The sequence below is a fragment of the Panthera onca genome, chromosome B1 (assembly GCF_046562875.1).
Source record: "Panthera onca isolate mPanOnc1 chromosome B1, mPanOnc1 haplotype 2, whole genome shotgun sequence".
NCBI lineage: Eukaryota > Metazoa > Chordata > Mammalia > Carnivora > Felidae > Panthera > Panthera onca.
Window position 1 is genome coordinate 155,683,739 of NC_138342.1, and position 21,845 is coordinate 155,705,583.

Genomic DNA, 21,845 nt, shown 5'->3' on the forward strand with positions numbered 1-21,845 from the left:
TCTGCAACATTACTCTTGCCAGCTTTGGTCATCATGATGATTCATGATTGATTCAACAGGGCTGAGGATTGCCTGTCACCAGATGCTGTGTCATTCAATGGTATTGAAGCCTTTCTCCTTGTCAGCCTCCAATTCTGAGAGGCCGCCGAGTTCTCACAATGCTATTTCTTTATGATGCCTTGTGTGTGTCCCTCCTCTGCATCCCGGCAGGCACAGTTCTGCTTCGAGACCTTCTTCTGTCACCAGGACCACAGCCTCCTACTCCGTGTTCCTCCCTGAGTTCGTGACCTCCCCAGTTCATTATCCACATCGCTGAGGGAGACATCTGACAAAAATACACACAGAACCCTGAGACCCCCACTACTGAAGAGTGTTCACTGATTACACTCGTCATGTCCAACTTGTTCAGATAATCTTAATGATGGGTTTGGTGCTTTCACTTCCCAATGAACATTTTGAAACACATTAGAACTGAAGAGTTTAAACAGGCTCCTTTTTGTGTGTGTAGCTTTCTCCCTAAGCAAATGATAAATTTTTTGATAGGAAAGCTTGTATTCTAGACTTCTCTGTATTTATTATCACCCAGACCCATATGGTGAATTGATACTTCACATACACTATTGGATGACCTAATACATGAATGAACAAATGAATATCCTAATTTCAAACTTATCTGTAGCTCTTGGACAATGGGGAAATGAGATGTAAAGAAGCAAAGAGCAGGGCTCGTGGGTGGCTCAGTCGGTTAAACGTCCAACTCTTGGTTTGGGCTCAGGTCATGATGTTGCAGTTTGTGGGTTTGAGCCCCGTGTTGGGGTGTGTAGCTGGCAGTGTGGAGCCTGCTTTGGAGTCTCTGTCTCCCTCTCTCTCTGCCCCTCCCCCACTCACACTGTCTCTGTCTCTCTCTAAATAAGTAAACTTAAAAACAAAAAAAGAAGAAGCAAAGAGCAAAAAAGAAAGATGGGAAGAGAGCCAGCCCCTTTGTGATGCTTCATGTCTTAGCCTGGGATTTCTATGGACATCAGAGCCTGAGACACAGGCTTGGAAATTTATTGTGCAAAGTGAATCTGGCAAGCAGGAGTGGGAGATGGGGAAGACCAGAAAGAAGGATGCTTTCCTTGAGTTGGTCTCCACCAATGGCCACTGGGGGTCAGTCCTGCCAGGACTTCTAAAGAGCTATGTGGTAAGAGCTGCAGAATTGCCTGTGTGTGAAGAGCATTTATTGACCAGCCCCTGCCCCCGTAGGCCAAGTTTCCTCCTGAGGATCAAGGCCATGCATGGATGAGGTCCAGATGGTTTCCACAATTCTGAGAAGCCATAGAAGCCCCGGGGAAAAAAGCAAGAGATGGGAGTGTAGATAAAGTGAGGTGCTGCCGGGTTTCAGCCACCTGGAAGGGGTCATTGTGGCCCTGGGTGGAATAAAATGTAGGCTGAGAGTGTGAGGTAGGGCCCACAGGCTGCTCTGTCCATCTCTGCTCATCCTTCTATTTCTCAGGAGAGATGCAGGCGCTTCTTGGCCCCATAACACTCTCTATTTTGAATCATTCACTTAATCATTTGACAACTTATTCATTGACCACCTACCGGGTTCAAGTTCTGTATCAGGCACTGTGTTGGTCTAAACAGCAAGTCCCTGGGGCACCTGGGTAGCTCAGTCAGTTAAACTTCTGACTTTGGCTCAGGTCATGATCTCACAGTTTGTGAGTTCGAGCCCTACATCAGGCCCTGCACTGACAGCTCAGAGCCTGGGGCCTGGAGCCTGCTTCGCAGATCTGTGTCTCCCTCTCTTTCTGCCCCTCCCCCGCTCATGCTCTGTCTCTCTCTGTCTCAAAAATAAATAAACGTTAAAAAAAATTTTTAAAAAGGACATGAGAGGCCCTGAATTACAAGAAAAGGTGCCTGCCATGTCTATGTCTAAACAGCAAGTCCTAATTCCATCTGTGAATTCACAAAGAGTTAGTCTTTTTCCGAATAGATGTATGCATGCCATCAAAATGCTGGGTTTCCTGACATCTCTGGTAATGATTTCAGATACTCTAGTCTTGAAATTGGAATCCTGGGGAAGTCTCCTCCATAAGAGCCTTTTGATTTATAATGCATCTTGGATCTCATTTCCACAGTAATCCACAGTGAATTACCAGAGACTCCATCTGCTTGGACCACCAAAGGGAACCCTTGTGCCAGGAGCACAGAGTCTCCAGCCACACCTCTGCAGAAAGTAATAAATATGTTGGTGGGGGGTTTGCTTCCTTTGAGGTTGTGCCAGGCCATCCTAATATGAATATCTGTGGCCATTACCTGGCTACTAGCCAGCCTGTGCTCCGTGCATCCTCCAGTTCAGTCTGTGCTCACCGATGTGCCAGAGACGGGATCTATTTGTAAAGGCTGGGCATCTGGGTTGCAGCCAACTCACCATTCCAGTGGGCAGGTGGTCTTCATCATTTGCCTGTTTGTTGGACCTTGCATACAAGACCCAGAATTGGCTACCTTTGCTTGCTCAGTGAGAGACACCTGCCTATGAACTGATAAAGCCCAGTGCAGGTAGGCATTCGGGCCATTCTGAACCAGAAATAAGATAAAGATAGATAGATAGATAGATAGATAGATAGATAGATAGATAGATAATAGATAGATAATAGATAGATAGATAGATAGATAGATAGATAGATGATAGATAGGTGATAGATGATAGAGCTCACCAAAAATTTACCAACATGCTGCCCTCCTCTTTGGGTCCTTATGAATGAGCCCCAGTACTTCCCTTCCTCATCTGCTTCCTTCCCCTGCCTCAGTCCTTCCTGATGCCCACAAGCAGCTGAGAGCAGGCAGCATTTGAGCAACCTACCCTGCCAGTTCTAGAATCCAGATGTGTCCAGATGTGTCTAGAATCAACCCACCTTGGCCAGTGAATAGCCAGTTCTAGAATCCAGATGTGTCCTTGTGGGTCCAGCGCTCTTGAGGCTCGTCCTGATTCTGTACCGCCAGCTTTCCTGGGATCCTGAGCCCCTCACACTGTCCCAGCCTCAGCTGTCTCCGCTCCTTTGTGCCTGTAGCTCCAGGACTGGCTTCTGTTTTGGTGCTTGCATCCTGCCTGCCCTTCCCAGCTCTTCCCCTCGAGGCTGGGCCCTACAGTCCTGCTCGCTGACTGTCCCATGCCTGAGATGCCCTCACCCTGCAGGTGGTGCTTTTGGATGACACCTGTCTGGTGAGCTCAAGACTCACCCTGCCTGGTGGCCCTGTTGCTGCACCCAGACCCCCTACTGAGGGCCCTGTCTTACTGTGCTACAGCTGCTATAAAAAAATACCATGGACTGGGCAGCTTACACAACGGACACTTATTCCTTACAGTTCTGGAGTCTGGAAGTCTGAGATCAGGGCACCGGCACGGTAGGCTTCTGGTGAGGGTTCTCTTCCTGGCCTGCAGGTGGCGTTCTTGCTGTGTCCTTATATGGTCTCTTTCTCTCCTTCTGAGGACTTTAAGCACATCATGAAGTCCCCACCCTCACGGACCTCACCTAAACCTAATCACCTCCCAACGCCCCCAACGCCATATGCCATCGCGTTGAGGTTTAGGGCTTCCACGTGAATTCTGGGGGAGACACAAACATTCCATCCACAGTAGCCCGTATTCTCTTCTCTTGTTAAACCTCCTATTGACCATTCCTCAGTCACCACCAAGCAGCCTATTTGTGCTTTCCTCCACTTCAGTGACACCTCGCTCCTGCCTAGATCTCTTCCTTGACACCTAAGGAAGCCACCCAGCCTTGGATACCTGTATTCGTGTCCTGTGGCCACCTGACAAAGTGCCACACTTTCTCACAGTTCCGGCGGCTACAGGGGCCAAATTAAGGTGCCAGTACTAATTAAGTACAAATTAAGGTGCCAGTACGGCTAGTCTCTTCTGTAGACTCTGAGGGAGAATCCACTTCATGCACCTCTCCAAACTTCCGGTGGCTGCTGACAGCCCTCGGTGTTCTTACTCCTGGTGCTGCATTATTCCAATGTACACCTCCATCTTTACATGGCCTTTTCCTCCTTGTGTCTACGAATGTCCTCTTATCTTTATAAGGATGCCAGTCACTGGGTTAAGAGCCCACCCTAACCCAGTAAGACCTCATCTTAACCAATTACATCTTCCTATAATGTACAAATAAGGTCACATTCTGAGGCTTCAGGTAAACATAAATTTTGAGAGGACACTATTCAACCCACTATGATACTCCAATTTTTAAGTTATGCTAAAAAAACAAAAACTACCCAAAAGAGTTATTTTGTTCTTAATCCTGCCTGTGGCTTGCACACTCAATTCCTTGAACAAGTGCCTAGGGTATGTAAATAGGTAAGGTGCCTGCCCTCCTGAGGCTCTCAGGGTAATGGAAGAGGCTGATGAGTGTCACTGCATTTTATGGTGATGATTAGTATAGTAGAGATAAAAGCAGCAAACTTTATCCAACTGGGAGTAGAAAAGGCTCTGGGAGGGCTTCTTAGAAGAGGTGTGAATTGAATGATGATTAAGACAACAGTTATGGAAAGACAAGGCATTCTAAGAGGGACCAGTTTGACCACAATTCTTGAGGCAATCCTTTCAAGATCTCTTATAGGACCTTACAGTTTTCCCACAGAAGTAAACTTAGGTCGCCTGGTGTTCTGGGTTGGGGTTGCCAAGAAGTTCCTCCATCTATCTCTAAGTGATTGGCCCCTAGCAGATGGCCCCATTGAACGAGAGCCATGCAGAGCCCTTTGGAAGCCAAGCATTGTTTCCTGGACCATCCCTCTCTTTGCAACCTCACATCCACAGCCAGTCACCAATGCGAGGGCGTTTATTTGACCAACCTACATGGCTGTCTTCAGTGTTGGCACAAACCTTCACTGATTGCTTTGATATGGAGAAGACTGGAAAATCACAGGGCCTCCCTTGCACAGAGGGAGCTCATCATCAGAGGTGACATTGCAGAATTTCTGTTAAGGCTGGCAGTAGCACCACACCTTCTCCTCTCCCCTCAGGCACCAAACCACACCCCAACACTTGTTTTCTCTTATGGTTGACTTCATTCATTGGCACAACATCTGCACTTATGTATGGCTGGTGACTCCCATATCTGCACTTCCAGCTCTCTCTTGGTGGGCCCCAATTCCAACAGCCTTCTGGGCATCTCTGCCTGGAGGTCCCTCAGAAACCTCAAACAGTATGAGCTGAAGCTGCTCCCCTCCACAGTCACGATGTAAATCTGCCCTGTCGTGGTCACTTCTCACTGCGCAACTGCTTGGAAGAGTAGATTACATACGCTCGTCCTCAACATTATTCTCTGTACCCCCAAGAGGGTAACAGAAACTCATTCTCTATACCCATGCATCTCCTGGTCATTGGGGTGTTAAAGGACACTGTTATGGACCGAATTAGCCCCCTCTCGCGGATTCATATGTCAAAGTCCTAACCTCCGATGTGACTGTATTTGGAGATAGGTCTTTTAAGTAGGTAATTAAGGTTAAATGAGGTCATAAGGGTGGGGCCCAAATCCAATAGGACAGGTGTCCCTCTAAGAAGAGGAAGAGACACCAGGGATGTGCACACAGCGAACAGACCACACGTGGATGCAACTAGAAAGCAGACATTTGCAAGCCAAGGAAAGAGGTCTCGGTAGAAACCAACCTTTCTGGCACCTTGATCTTAGAGTTCCAGCCTCCAGAGCTGGAACATAAATGTCTTGTCTAAGCCACCAGGCCTCAGTATTCTGTTATGGCAGCCTGAGCTGACCAAGACAGACCTGCCTGGGATTTGTCTGTTCTGGGTTGCCATGGGGCCCCAGAAAATGGACAGTTGTTAGTTTTCTCCAGGACCAGCTATATAATTCACAGGGCCCAGTGCACAATGAAAATGTAGGGTTCCCTGTTCCAGAAGCAGGAAAAAAAAAGCTGTTTTTCTTTTCTTTTCTTTTCTTTTCTTTTCTTTTTTCTTTTCCTTTTTTTTTTTTTTTGTGTGTGTGAGAGAGAGGGCAGCAGAGAGAGAGGAAGAGAGAGAATCCCACGAGAGGGAGAGAGAAAGAGAGAGAGAGACAGAAGCAGGGCTCATCCGAGGTGGGGCTTGAGTTCACCTGATGTGGGACTCAAACTCATGAACCGTGAGATTGTGACCTGAGCCAAAGTCTGATGCTTAACCAACTGAGCCACCCAGGCACCCAAAGCTGTTTCTTTTCTTCTATTACCTCTTGACCTGTCATGCTGGTTTTTATTTGCTGTTTACAATAACAATACCAGGCACAAGGATGCTCCAGCATGAGTGCAGATCCTTCTGGAACTGACTGGATCCTGATGTCCCTGTTGGGGCAGGGGCCCCTGGGTGGGGGTAGGAGACTTTGTCCCAGGCTGGCGGGAGGTGGGCATGCACATAGACCGAGGTGCCACTGTCCTATCAGACTTCACTTACACAGACTCAAAGAAAAATCATCAAAAGTTCAAAATGGTGACTGCAGAGCATAAAGCCCCAGTACAGTCCCCTTCTGAGCCTGGAGCCCTGTGGGACTGCACGGGGAACATGCCCTGAGGCTGTCCCTGGTTCCCTCCTGTGTCTTGGAGCCAGGAGAACCCTAATAAAGGTGTGCATCACTTTAAATCATAAAGCTCTGGTGATAACCTAATTGTTACACATTCTGGAGGAATATTAGGTTCCACTTTTTTTTTTAAGTTTATTTGTTTATTTTGAGAGATAGAATGAGCAAGAAAGTGCACATGTGTGAGCAGGGGAGGGGCAGAGAGAGAGGGAGAGAGAAAATCCCAAGCAGGCTCCACACTGTCAGAGCAGAGCCCAACGCAGGGCTTGAGCCTGTGAACCATGAGATCATAATGTGAAACCAGACCAGGAGTCAGATGCTTAACCAAGTGAGCCACCCATGCACCCCTAGTCTCCACTTTTAAATTTATTTTCTGTTAAAGTCCCATGTATCCAGAGCTCAACAAATTCAAGCCAGCTCTGCAGACCCCCTGAAAGAAGGCCCCCCTCTTTCTCGTGGTGCTTCTATCAACAAGCTCACTTTGTAGTTTTATTTCATCCCCATCCATTCCCACACTGTGCCCTTAACACGATCTATGACTTCTGATACCCGCCTACCTCCCTTCCTCCCGTGTCCCTGCCCTACATGAAGACAAGGCAGTACCATGGCGTGGGGCAATGAAAGAAGTGTGGACTCCTGGAGCAGGGTGGCCGTGAGCTGGTTCCTTAATCTCTCTAGTGTTGCTATTTTCTCCTACAAAATGGTGATACCGTGTGCCTGCAGGCTTGGGAGGATCACCAGGGGAACTGCATGGCATTTGGCAGTGTTCTAGTGCCTGCCCCTCCCCAGCCCCGTGGGTCACCCTCCCCCCAATGGCTCAGATGCCACGTCACTTCCTGCTCTCCCAGCCCCTGACTAGTCCTCCTGCCCCGTGGGCTGGAGTAGAGCCAGTGCACTCCAACAGTGCTCCCCTGCCAAGACAGGGGACAGGTGCTCTATGCCGTTTTGTGCAAGGGAGGAAACGTGGTAGAGCCCGCGGGACCATCAGAGCCTGAGCGGCCACAGCCTGCTATTGTGCTCTGCCACCTTCGTGAGCTTCTTCATCTAAAATGGGCCTAATAATTCCTACTCCACAAGGTTGTTGGGAAGAGCGAATGAAGCAACTTCCGGTAAGAGAGAATGGAGTTTGGCACATAGCAGGTGCTTAGTAAATGTCACCTCCCGCCCTCCTTCCCCCTATAGAACTTGGAGTTCAGCTAGTGACTGACTATCCCAGCAGTAGGTTTTGAGGACGATGTGCTGGATTAGGGGACACAGGACCCCAATTCATCCTTACTTGATACTTCTGGCAATCTCTTGACGCTTGTTTTCATCCTTAGATTAGCTTATAAGTACTTGCCCCGCCTACCTCCCCAGGTTAGTTATGTTGAAAATTAAGAGGTAATGAGTGCAAACTTTTATACAAAGATAAAGGGTCATTGACACCACCACCCAAGGTTTCAGCCAGGTCACACCAAACAGAATGCTTAGCTTTCTTCCTCCCTGCCCACACGAGCTCTTCTGGCTTGCAGGCATCGCAGGTATGCCAGATGCATTTGGGGAAGACAGCCTCTGTGGTCACTCACATCTGGAGCACCTCCACTGAACTAGCACGTGATGGCTTTTTTTCAATTAATATAAAAGACAACTGTGGAACAGAGGGCTGACTCAGGGCCGGGGAGTGGGTGGGGAGGCAATATTCACTTGCTGTGCTGGCAAGAAGGCTGCAGGAGGTGTGTGTGTGCAAGCCTCGTAGCCCAGGACATGGCCTAAGGCAGACGTTAATGCACTCATCATGTATTATTAACAGTATTACATGCATTAACACGTTAATTAGGATTCAGCCCTCAGTACTGAATCAGAATCCAAGTTTGAATGTCTACATGATTCCTGACGAGCAGCCTGACTCCAGCCTGAGTTTATGATGGGGAACTCACTATCTTCAAAAGCTTATTCCATATTTGTACGTCTTTGTTTAAAAAAAAAATTGTTCAGTCCTTTCCATCCTTTTAACAATACCACGAAACGGTCAAGAGCCGGGAGCTCTGGAACCAAACTGCCCAGGGCCCAAAGTCAGTCTCCTCCCTCTATTGGCTGTGTGACCTTGTGAGTTACCTAACCTCTCTATGCGTCAGGTTCCTCGTTTGGAATCTGAGGATAATCGTAATATTTATCTCATAGGGTAGTTACGTGATGGAGTGTATTAATGTGACGAGCACTTAGAATAGTGCAGACACATAGTAAGTTCTCGGGAAATGCCAGTTATTATTGTTACTCTATGATTTCTTGTCTCCTTTGTGAAAGTATAAAAGTTGAAGAATAATGAAAGCACATTAAAAGAAAGTACGCCAGGCAGAGAGATAAATGAACTGTTTGCATAAACATGAATTAAGAGAGTCACACTCAAGAAGAATTGTTCCCTGTTGAGGACAGCAAACATCTGGAAGGAATTAAATGGGGGAAGAGGGTGGGTGGTGGTGGTGGTGTGGGCTGAGAACACACTGTGACTGTTGGAAGGAGATAATTCATTTTTGGGGTGGGTAAGTGATCCCGAAAAAGGGAGGCTGCTCCAGGCTTCTACAGTATGATTTGGTGCCCGGAGAGGATGTACCCCTCCAAATAATTTCTGTTCTAAGTAGCCTGGGTACCTAAAATGTCTAAATCATTCCTTTGAGCTAATGCATTCCTTTGAAAAGGCCGCCTCTAAAATGCACATATACTAACACAAAAAATAACAAGGTGCTATTTTACATCTGTGAAATTAACAATATGAAGATCCGTGAACACCCCGTTGCACTGAGTATCTGGCATGTTTAAAATGGTACATTTAAAAATCTATAATGTGCCTGTAAATACATATAACTTTGGGGGAAGTGATTTGGCCAGAGCGTTTTAGAATCACAAAAATGTTTATACCTTTCGACCTACTAATCCAACTTCTGGGAATTTGTTGTTAGGAAAACATTCAAAACAAGGAGAGACCTTTCGGCATTTATTTTGCTATGATTGAAGACAATTTTTAATGGTAAGAGAATGGGTAATTTACCACACATCCCCTTGCTGGGCTCTACGGGGCCACCAAAATTATAAAAGACAGACAGAAGGATGGGAAGATGTTTATGAAATAATCATATTAAGGGAAAAAAACCAACTCAGAAGTCAAATTGTAAAGATTGGGGATGCTTAGGAATGAAGCAAGAGAAAGAAACCCAGTGTGCTTTGTTGGAGGCTGTGGGAACGTGGAAGAATTTTTTTCTCTCTTTTATTTGGGTGTCTGTTTATACTGGTTGTGCAATGAACAAGAAGAAAAGACCCAAATGAACTCTCAGGGATGGGGTAGCTGACTGTCAACCACACCACATGGGCAAGTTTCAGCCCAGTTTTCTGGACAGAGAGAAGGGCCCTAGGGCTGGCACATTCTGAGAGGAGGGCTGATGGGCAAGGCCAGGGCCCTCCGAGGGCACAGGGCACCCATCAGGCACGTGCGTCACCTGCAGAGGGAAGGAGTCACCGGGGAGCCGGCAGAGGGTAGGAGTGTTCTGTTGCTGCTTCTGGCTGACCTGAAACTCAAAGCAAGTAGGTTGTGCTGTTCCCCTCAGTCACTCACAATTCAGGTTTCAAACCAGAATTTGCAAAGCTCAGAGTGTTCTTACTACATCTGATAAGCTGCAGTGTCTCTCTGAACTCCAGGGGCATCGTGGGCAGGGACTGACACTAAATTACCGGGCTTTCTGTTTTCCAGTCACCCTGTCTCTAATACTTGCCAACCAATCTGGGTCGAATATGGGACACACACTGGCTTTAAAATCAAAGCCTGGCCTATGATGATTTCTTAGGCAGACAATTCCTGTGGTTGTGACTGGGTCATGAATTCATTTCCCCAGAGCCTCAACTTGTATTGACAACTCTGTAGCTCAGCTTCCAGAGCACGGAGCAGTGACATGAACCATTGGACCAGGAGGCAGAATGCATGCCTTTGGGCAGTTCACTTATACTCTCCTGGCCTCAGTCTTTCCATCCGTAAATTGGGGAGGTTTTTCACCAAAGACTGCATAGATCCAAATCCAATGACTAAAATCCACAAAGCCCAGATGAGGCTAAACAGGGCCCAGTTTGGGCCACATGAGAAGTCTCATGCCCAGAATGAAAGAGACGATCCTTCTACCATAATTTGTCCAGTCTGTCCACACCTTGGAAAAGCACACTTAGATAAAGCACCACCCCTAAGGGGATGTTGACACCCTGGAGTGTGTGCAGAGGAGGGCAGCCAGGATATATGGAGGGAGGCTTAGAACCTAGTCATGAGAGAACAGATGAACGTAATACAGATTTCAAACCAGAAATTTTGAAATTCTGAAGAGCTGTCTTGTGGGAAAAAAAATGTTTCACTAACTCTACATGACCCCAAAGGGCAGGACCAGTGGATCAAAACTACGGGAAGGCAGATTTCCAGTCTGAAGCGAATGCAGAACATTCCAACAGTTAGAAGTAACGGAAGGCAGAAAAACGAGTATAAGCAGAGGCTGGATGCCAACTCGGCATGTGATCTTCTTGGAGATTAAAGTTCTGGGTGAGGGAGACGTTGAGATGGGGACTCCAAGGCCCCACCTAGTGCTGCGGGTCTCTGAATCTAATCTGAAGTGACTCAGCCCCTCCAGAGTGGCCACCACAGATGCTGTGCGCCTCCAGAAGCATCACCAAAGGATGGCTCAAACACGTGAACAACCTATCCGCCCCCTTCCCACCTGAGGTTCTGGGAGAGAGCTATCCTATCCCAAGTTATCTTTGTCTGAACAGGCTGCGGACAAAGTTCCTTGCTCTCCTCATTCCAAGATTTCCAAGGCAGAATTCCCTCTGTGCTTCATCTGCTCCCACCTCCTACCCTGTCCCACGCTAGTTTCCATTTCTCTAGTGTGCAGAGCAGAGGTGGGTACAGCCATGGACAACGCACAGCAGACAAGCAGCATCCCTCGACTTCTGGGGTGTGTGGTGAACCTGAGTCAGCAGAGTCCACAAGCTTCCAGGAGACACCAGATGCTAGACTGTAATTCTTAAGATGCACAGCCTTCCCCTTACTCTTGTGAAATAGCTGCTTATAACCAAGAAAAGGGAGCCTTTCCAAAAGGAAAGGGTGAAAAGTCACTGAGGTGGGTTGTTTGCTTGAGGAGGGAAATAGAGGATTTGGGGAAAGGGTTTGGAGGAGGCAGAGAAGGGAGGGTATGAATAGAAAAGCATCTGTACCTGGGGCTCTTGGCGCAGCAGGGGAGCAGGGGTGGGGGATGGGAGCCTGGACTCAGGAGGCTGGGAAAGACAGTGTTGCCTAGAGCCTGGCTGAGTCCGCTGCTGGTGTGCTCCCTTCAAACAGTTCTGGGGGCACACTTGTAGAGAAGCACCCAGCTTCTGGAGCAAGCAAGCCCAGAATTTCCTGGGTTGGAATCCTGGCTCCAGGACTTACTTGCTATTCTACTTTGGGGGGATTTTAACAGCTCTGACCCGAAAGGGGGATAATAATAGTACCAGCTTCCTAAAGTTGAGAGGATAACACTCAATATATCTGGGCTAGCCAGGTGAAGCTGCTGATATCTGGCCATTTTCGACATACAGAAATGACCATGTCACGTGGATCGACCTCACCCATATGGTGAGTTGAGTACCACTGCTCTGCACCTTAGAATTATCTTGGGCTCTTTTAAAAATGCCAAATCCCAGGTCACACCCCAGACCAAGTGGATCACAATTTTTTGTGGGCAGGACGCCTCACCAGGTGAATCTAATGGGCAGACCAGTTTGGGGACCAGTGGCTTAGCACCGTGCGCGGGATCTACCGAGGCACTCCACCATAGCCACCCTCTGCTTTCCTTTTCACTGAGCGCCTACTGGATTCTAGGCTCCGGCTGGGCCTGCCTCCCGGGACCTGGGACCCTCCCAGCGGAGCTCATATCTCCCCTCCCCCCCCCCCCCCCCCCCCCGCCTCCTCTGCAGTGTCCAGGCCACGGAGCTCCCCCGACGACCTGAAGGTGCTGACCCGGAACGTGAACCGGCTGAACGAGAGCTTCCGGGACTTGCAGCTGCGGCTGCTGCACGCTCCGCTGCAGGCGGACCTGACCGAGCAGGTGTGGAAGGTGCAGGACGCGCTGCAGAACCAGTCGGACTCGCTGCTGGCGCTGGCGGGCGCGGTGCAGCGGCTGGAGGGCGCGCTGTGGGGGCTGCAGGCGCAGGCGGCGCAGACCGAGCAGGCGGTGGCCCTGCTGCGGGACCGCACCGGGCAGCAGAGCGACGCGGCGCAGCTGGAGCTCTACCAGCTGCAGGTGGAGAGCAACCGCAGCCAGCTGCTGCTGCGGCGCCACGCGGGCCTGCTGGACGGGCTGGCGCACAGGGTGGGCATCCTGGGCGAGGAGCTGGCCGACGTGGGCGGCGCGCTGCGCGGCCTCAACCGCAGCCTGTCCTACGACGTGGCCCTGCACAGCACGCGGCTGCAGGACCTGCAGGTGCTCGTCAGCAACGCCAGCGAGGACACGCGCCGCATGCGGCTGGTGCACATGGGCATGGCACTGCAGCTCAAGCAGGAGCTGGCCGTGCTCAACACCGTCACCGAGGACCTGCGTCTCAAAGACTGGGAGCACTCCATCGCGCTCAGGAACATCTCCCTCGCCAAAGGTACCTGCCTGGCCCACTGGAGCCCCAGCCCGTTAGCTGCCTGGGCCCCCTACCCCCCGCCGCCGTGCAGGCTTTCCTCCTGCGCACCCCTCCTCCAGGGCTCGGGAGTCCCCCTCCCTCCCCGAATCCACTCGCCACGGAGAGGCTAGGCCCCTTTATTAAATCTTGCCCTCTAGGACCCTGGAGCTTTTACGCCCACAATTTCCTGGCCTAGGTCGGTCTCTCCCCTGGGTAACCCTAACCCCCCTCCCACCTCCCAGAGAGCACGCGCAGTGTCCACACCCTTGGGCAGCAGAATGGCCAAGGGTCGCTAATGGAGGACTGGGTCGCCAGAGCTTGGATGTGAGGGGTGGGGAACCTCCAAGGGTTTCCCGCAGGGGGTGAGGCAGCAGGCTCAGGGCAGGAACAGGCGCCTCCAGGGTCGTGGTGTTCCAGCGGGACAAGGAATTGGTGAACCCCACATTTGAACTTGGCCTTCCAGGCTGTTACCTATATTCATCCAGGCAGAAGAACACGTTGAACAATGTGTTAGCTTCATTTAGAACTCTTCAATATAATGGCAAAAATGTGTGGACCCCCATTGGTACTTTTGCCCCAGCCCACAAACTCTAGAACCTTTAGAGTCAGCTTTCCTCTCTTCGAAGCACCCCTAACTGCCCCCTACCCGCCTCACCCCTTCTCCTTCCTGCTGCTGTCTGCCCTGCACGTACATCACTGTCAGAGGCGCCTTTCATGAAATGCACTTTTCCCACATCATCTGCCCCCCACCCCGACTCGGGACTCTCCTGTGGCTCCCCGGGTTCTGCCAGATTCAGTACATACTCTTAGCCTGACAGTAGGCAATAATAATACCACGCTGAAGACCAAGTATGTCAGGTACCATGGAAGCATGCCTCCTATGACGTCTTTTATTTTTAAATTTTTATTGAAGTATCGTTGACACACAATGGTACGTTAGTTTCAGGTGTACAACGTAGTGATGAGACAACTCTATACCCTAGGCTGTGTTTGCTGCAAGTGTAGCTACCACCATATAATGTCTTTGAAAAACAACAGTGAGTACGCTGAGATTCAGGAACCTGCTTACTACTGTCTCTCGCTAGGAGGTGATGGAGGCGGGATTTGGACCCACGCTTTTCTGATCCCAGAGCTGCTGTGCTTTCTATCACACACCTGACCCCAGCTGTCTTCCCGGCCTTCTCCTCTGCCTGTTCCCCTATACCAGAGGTTACAAACAGAACTGTCTGTAGGGGCAAGCTCAGCAGTGCCAACGAGTGGTGTGACCTTGGTGGTGAGTAGTTGGGGCTATGATAGGTCCACCGGATTTGGGCCAGGCTGGAATGTGGGCCTGGCTTTGACAAAGTCTTCCCATTTTACACAAGAAACCAGAAACGTGGAATGTTCTAGAAATGTTTAACTGTCTAACTCTGTGGGCCACATACGGTCCATAAGCAGCCAGTTTGTACCCCATGCCCTGTGGGAAGCATCCCGTCCAGCGGGACGCGTCTTGTCACTGCCCCAGAGACACGGCCCACACTTCCCACCTCCTTAGCTATTCCTTCTACGGCAGTGCCTCCTTCCTCCTCTTCCTCCTCATCATCCAGATCCCACTGATCCTCCAGATCTCACTCAAGCCCGCCTCCTCCAAGAACGCCGCCGGCCCCTGTAGCTCACTGAAGTCTCCTCCCCTGAGCTTCTCCATTTAGCAGAGCAGAAAGTGGTGAGGATGGAGCCTTCCATTTGCATGGTACCTTCCAGTCCACAGAGGGCTTTGAGGTGCATTATTTTGCTTTAAAGTGGGTCCCAAGACCAACTGTGAGGTTGGTTGAAGGCAGCCTTTATTATTTAGTGCAGGGTAGGATTCCTGCAGGCAAACAACTGAGGCTCCCAGAGGAAATGCCTGATTTACACAAGGCCACACAGCTGGTAATGATCTGACCCAGGATGTTTTGTTTTCAAACCATTTTAATAAGGTACAATTTACATGCTGCAGCGTTCACCCACTTAAGTGTATAATTCAGTGATCCGGCCAGGATGTTTAACCCGCTGCCCAGTGCTCACCACGCTGCGCTACACCCCAGCCCCTGCCTCTGTGCCCCCCTGCACCTCCCCCAGCACCTCACAGTGCAATGCACATGAACTCCGTCAATGTTTGCAAAGCGACTGTTAGATCTTGAACCTGGACAGTCAGAGCGTTGGTTTTCTTGTCCTGGGTCACTCAGGTTTTCACTTCCCAGAAACCAAAGGAGGGCAAGAGGTAGAATTTATTCTTCCAAATCCACACCCCTGGGATTTTAGTTTTTCCCCTCTTCTCTTTTCCTTGGCCTTCTCTGCCCATAGCCACCTGTCAGGTACTTTCTAACAATAGCAGCTGTACTGAATTATGACCTACTATGAGCCAGACGTGGTGTCGACACTCATTCTCTAAATAGACATTAAAGACTGCTAATCCTCACATCCTGCAAAAGGGTATGATTGTCCCTATTTCATGGATGAGAAAGTTGAATAACTTTCCCACTGTTTCTTATGCAATTGGCAAGTAGCAAAGTCCAGGTCTGAATGGGGATCTTTCTGGTTCAGAAATCATGTTCTTGTCTCTGACCATCCTGCTCTCTAGGGAGGAAAGATCCCAGCTCTGAGCAAAAAGGGAGAAGAGAGTTGTCTCTTGGACTCCATCTGGGGGTGTTTGGGGGGAGTCCCTCCCTGCCCCTCCCCCCTTCCTCCCTCTTGCAGTCAGTAGACACCACCATGCTTCCTGCTGGCGCATCCTCCTGGGCCTCTTCCAGCATTTCACATCCTGGTTCTTCAATGTGCAAGCCTACTCTCCTTGGCTTGAACCGAAGCGGCTGTGGGGCATTCATTTGTGAAGGTTTTTCCAGTGGAATCCTGCAAATAGTCTTTCTTTGGTTCTTAAACTAAGATTCACACTCTGTTCCCTGGAACCGAAAGTTTCATCTCAGTCCTGCCCAGCCTGCCTTCTAGTCCTCAAGCTTTGCATTCTCGATGGGCTGCTGGCTCCTTGGAGACGAACACCACTCAGTCCCTCTGGCTCCCAGGATCACCACCGCATCCAGTATCTCCCTTTTCCACTTCCCTCTCTCGTGGTTGCCAGGGACCCAACTGGCATGATTAGAGAAGATTCTGTGTGGCATATCTGATGTAATTGCCATTCAACTTTAAAGGTTTTTTTTTTTTTTTTTTTGAAGTTTATTCATTTTAGAGAGACAGAGAGTGAGTGTGGGAGGGGCAGAGAGAGGAGGGAGACACAGAATCCGTAGCAGGCTCCAGGCTCTGAGCTCTCAGCTCAGCTCTCAGCTCTGAGCCTGATGTGGGGCTCGAACTCACCGACTGCAAGATCATGACCCGAGCCGAAGTCAGACGCTTAACCGAATGAGCCACCCAGATGCCCCATCACCATTTAACTTTAATGAGACAAAACTCTACCCTGGCTTTTGGATAAGAGGTGTTTTACTGGCTAAGCTTCTATGCATTTCCATACTGCTCTCTGGAATGGCCTTTCTGCCTTAAGTTTGTCCAGTTCCTCTCTTAGTCTTTAAACACACACACACACACACACACACAATCACATTCACACACACACTCACACTCTCCCCCTCTTTGCCCTTTCCTGGTGCAAAATCTACAAATACTCAACTATGTATATTTTTCAACTATGAGCTTATTTATGTTATTCTTGAGCTTGACCCCAAATGGTTTTCATTCTCTCACTTCGTTATACAGTTTTCTCTGAACTTTGTCTCCGGTTTGTCTTTTGTGTACATTCACAGCAGTGCTTTTTGTTTTCTGCTTTGGATTTTCAGTATTAATCATGTCTGTTGAAATCTGTCTGTGGTTTGCGAGAAGCAGAGAACTTAAATGATCAGAGAGAAAAGGCATACAGGAGTGAGGAGATAACCGAGAGTGGGGGGCATCCCAGGAGGGGTAAATGTAACTAGTGAGGGGGGCATACAGGAGGGGGAAGATAACCAGAGAGGGCAAGTGTACCAGAAGGGGGGAGATAGCCAGAGAAGGGACATACCAGGAGGAGGAAAGGTAACCAGAGAGAGGCCATACCAGGAGGGAAAAAAATAACCAGAGAGGGGAGGCATACCAAGAGGGGGAAAGGTAACCAGCGAAGGGGCCATATAGGAGGGGGAAGATAACCAGAGAGGGGAGGTATACCAGGAGAAGGGAGAGAAACCAGCAAGGGGTGAGCGAGGCAGGAAGGCAGGACTCTCCATCATATTCAGATGGCCTGTTTGCTAGATGGAAAGTTATAGAATCACAGAATGTTACCCTGGTAATGGGCTCTGTAATCATCTAGTCCACTCCTCTTGTTTTACAGTTGAGGACCTTGAGGCTCAGAGAGGGGAAATGACTTGCCCAAGTCAAATCCCAAGTGGGTGGCCCCAGCCGGGACTCGAAAATGTATCTCTCAGTTCATGAACACGAGTTGGCGGAGCAGATTTATCTGTGAGCCGCTTTTTAAACATGCTGTGTAGTAGAGAGTCCAGTTCCAGCAGTGTTATAAATGGATGATGTGATGGAGCGAGGCCATGGGTTCCGGGCTCCAGCTCTGGCCTCTCATGCATAGGGACGTGTTGGAGGTGACAAGGTCTCTGTGAGCAGGGTGATATGTAAATAGTGTTCCTGCTCTACCGAAGACTGGGAAGCACAGACTGTGTGGAGGCTCCCCGGGAGGGCTAGATGGCATTGTGTCCTGTCACCTTCCACACCAGCCTCTCTGCTGGAAAGGGAGTGGAGAGCACGCACTTGCATCCGGCCTGGCCCGCCACCCCTTAGCCCATGACACTCAGACGAAGGCTGGCCTTACAGGCTGGGCTGGAGCCAGGGGCAGCACCTGCGCCTCTGGGCCAAGCCCCCCCCAAGCCAGGAAACACGGCTAACAGTCCTTGCCCTGGGCACACAGTGAAGGAAGTGGGAGAGCGTGCAAAACTGTAAAGGTAATAGAGCTGAGAGCCCAGTGCCCATGTGACGTCAGGGGGTGGGAGTGGGGCAATTAATTGGGGGACTCCACCTTGGTCAGCTGCCCTGGGATTAGCGTGGTGCAGGGGGTGGTGTTTATGGATTTGGGTTGCTGTTCTGCTGGCTTCAGGCCCACTTCATCAGCTGGAATGATAATTTGTTCTTGGCAGGGATCTGTCCAGATTCCAGCACATGCGGGTCCCCCACCCCATCACTCAAACCAGGATCCGGGAAGGGAGGACGGATTGCTTTTCCCTCTCTGTTGGCTGGTTCCCAGAGGAACCCTGGTGTTTCTCCCAAATGCTCAGTCACACATCCTTCGTTTGTTCTCGAGATGTTTCCAGCTGGCACAGCTCATGGGCAGCCCCCTTGGGGGTAGAACTGCCCTGGGGGCAGTGTGGGAGCACAGGACTGGACTGGTGGGCAGGCCCCAGGAGGGGACTCCAGACACAGGGCACAGGGCTAGAGGGTTCTCTCCCTCCTCCTCCTCCTCCTACTCCTCCTCCTCCTCTTCCACCTCCCTGTCCCACCTGTAGGAGGTGGGCTGAAAGGGAAGCTGGTGCCCTGGACCAGAAGCAGAATGGAGGGGGCGCCGGAAGCGTTTTCACAATTGTGGAGAGATAGACCCCACTCCTCCTTGTCCCAGACTGCCTCCATGCTCTGGCCTGCTCTAGTGAGAGAAAGGATGAGCAAGTCACAGTATAAAGAGTCAAGAAGTTAAAAAGCTCAGCTGGGTACCACTAGGACCGGTGATAACCATAATGGCTTTTACAACTGCCCAGAAGTCGTTCATAGAATCTCTACGGTATGCCAGGTGCCCTGTGAGGTATAGGGCTGCAGAGAGTGGGGCTCTGGCCCTATAGACAGGCCTGTCCTCCTTGGGGACCACAGTGCGAGATGAGTGACAGGGCCCAGTGAGTGGGCACAAGGTGGCCTGCCCAGGTTCAGGGGTGCTTCCATGAGGAGTTTGTGCACAGTGATGTGTGAGGGGCCTTCCAGCTCTGAGATTTGGGGGCTCTTCCCTCGTGCCCTGAGAGATCAGAATGGTGTGCTTGGAGGTGAGCTCCAGGCCTGAGAGGGACAGGACTCCTAGAAAGGGAAAGATTTGGTGGATGTCTGGGGACACATGAGAATGGTTTTGCGGAGGTGAAAGAGAGCTCGCATCTGGAAGCATCAGGCTGTGAGTTTGCAGAAGGGGTCAGGTGGTGAATGATCTGTAGGGGTCTCTAGGAGAGGGGCTGTGGCCCCTTGTGCTTTGAGCACAGAGGCTGTGAGTTCACTGGATTCTGACAAGATCAATGGGACAGCACAATGGGTTTTAGCCCTCAGACAAGGAGGTCTTTACAAGGTTGGGTGTGAGACTCTGATGAGGGTGGTGGCAATGAGGAAGGAGGTAGAGAATGACATGGGATTCACCTTGATGATGAGCCTTGATGAGCAAGGGGGTTATGGGGAGCAGGGAAAAGAGAGGAGTCAAAGCAGGCTCAATTTTTGGCCTGGATTCCAGAGAAAATGATAAAATGTCAGAGCCCAAGTGTGCATTATCCACGGGGCAGCAGTGATTTGAAGAAGCACTTGGTCGTTGGAGCTCCAGGAAGCCTGGCCCCATGAGACTCAACCACTGACCACAGTTTAGGTCCTTCTGAGTCTGTGGGACCAGTTCCACCTAAGGGCGTGACCAAGGCTTGAAAATCAGCGCCCATCTTTACGGTCCATTCCAACTTCCTCCCAGTTCATCTCTAGTAAAGGGCCTTACTAACCACTTATCTGTGTCTTAAAAAACTACACCTGTGTGTAGGATGTCTTCGGCCCTCTCCCTGAATGAGCCAGCCAAGCGTGGCAAGGTGATTTTGGGTGCAGCTCAGAATGACTATGCGAGGTGATCTTGGAATCGTTCTGATGAAGCATTATGAAAGTGGGGGTACAGACGATGAGGATGGCCTTGCCACTCAAAGGTTACCAAGCCCCTTTATAGCCTGTGTGTCATGTCATCTGCTTACTCCTCACTACAAATGTCTGGGGAAGGAACTTTAACTTAGATTTTCCAGGACCAGGATCTGAACTTAAGACACTCCATGTCCATACTCAACCCCTACCTTCCAAATGATCGTTGCCACCCTGATGCCCTACCGTCACGGATCATTCCCTGGGCAGCATCCTTCTTTGGTGAGAATTACTCCTGGGAGGATCCACGTGTTGAGGCACACCCTCAGCAGAGCAAATAGAGCAAATTGTGGAGTGTTCAAGCCGTTGCATCCTTGACCTGATCAGTTCCAGGCGCGCTGTGTTCCAGGTGGGGAGGGTAGGAGGGTACAGAAGAGTGTACTGGGGGCAGGGGGGAGGGGGTCTCGCTCAGGGACAGCTCGTAGAGTGCAGACATCCAGGTACCTCTCCGTGTCCCTGGCGGCAGCTCTGACCTGACAGAGAGATTGCTGGAATATGGGGTGGAAATCTCATCTGCTCCTTCCACCATGCCTCTCCTTTGCTGTATAATCTCAGGTGTGTTCTTAACAGATTCTGTGTCCCAATGCTGTCACCTGAAACCTGGGATCAACATGGCCAGTCTTCCTTTGGTTTTCTTCATAGAAGAGAGGAAGATGGCCACAAAACGCGGTCCCTTTAAGTGATTTGTGTGTCGTGCGTGCATTTTTAAGTTGTTGACTGCTTTTTTCCTGTGTATGTGCCATCGAATTATTAAACAGCTGTCAACTTGGGTTAGGGTCTGATGATGGTGCCAACTTTTGGAATGTATCAGTACATCTCGATCTTGGCTGCCTGGTTGTTTTGTACGTATTAACACCCTCTGATCTCATTCATTCATCAAATATTTATTGTGCAATCCATTGCTGCTGTGTTGTGAGTGTGCATGTTTTGGTTTCCTGGGGCTACCATAACAAAGGACCACAAAGTGGGTGGCTTCAAACAACAGAAACCGATTCTCTTATAACTTTGGAGGCTGTAAGTCTGAAAGTCAAGGTGTTCACAGGCTCATGTTCCCTCTGTAAGCACCAGGAGACAATTCTTCTTGGTCTCTTCCTGACTTCTGGTGGTTGCTGACAATCCTTGGCATTCCTTGGCTTGTAGACACTACGATCTCCCCCCCACCCTTCACATAGCACTCTCCCCATGCGTCTGCTGTGCTTTATCTTCTTATAACAACACCAGCCGTTGGGTTAGGACCCACCCTCCTCCAGGATCAGCCCCTCTTAACTAACTACATCTGCAAATGACCCTATTTCCAAATACGGTTCCATTCTGAGGTTCCAAGTGGACATGAATTTTGAAGGGACACTCTTCAATTCGCTACAATATGGATTTGGCATTTTCCTGGGTCTTCTTTTTCTTTCACAAGGCAGCAAGAGGAGGGAGCTTAGAGTCTGGCTCTTCACAGCTGGGACAGGGATGCCAAGAATGAAGCTGGCAGTTTTGTTGGGAAGGAGAGGACATGTATATCTGTGAGTCCAGGACAAGGCAGTGTGAGATAAGTGTTGAGTGGCACCAAATATGCCCGTTCAGATGGGCCATGCCCACCCTCAGCAGGAACGCTGGCTCAGAGAGGCTCTGGCCAAAAGTAAAGTGATGCGCGAGCAGCCTGGGGTGGGGGGGACGGTGGGGACAGGCGGGCGTAGGAGATCGATGGGGAGCACAGCAGGCTGGGGGGGTGGTGGGAAAGTC

General features: G+C 50.1%; 1 protein-coding gene across 2 annotated transcripts in view; it reads left to right on the plus strand.

Annotated features, from left to right (window-relative positions):
* Nucleotides 1-21,845, plus strand: part of SCARA5 (scavenger receptor class A member 5) — a 125,969-nt gene that overhangs the window by 61,648 nt on the left and 42,476 nt on the right. For both annotated transcript variants that reach the window (XM_078445569.2, XM_078445570.2), the window contains exon 4: nt 12,510-13,184. In XM_078445569.2, coding sequence (XP_078301695.2) covers nt 12,510-13,184 — 675 coding nt within the window. The remainder of the gene's footprint in view (nt 1-12,509; nt 13,185-21,845) is intronic.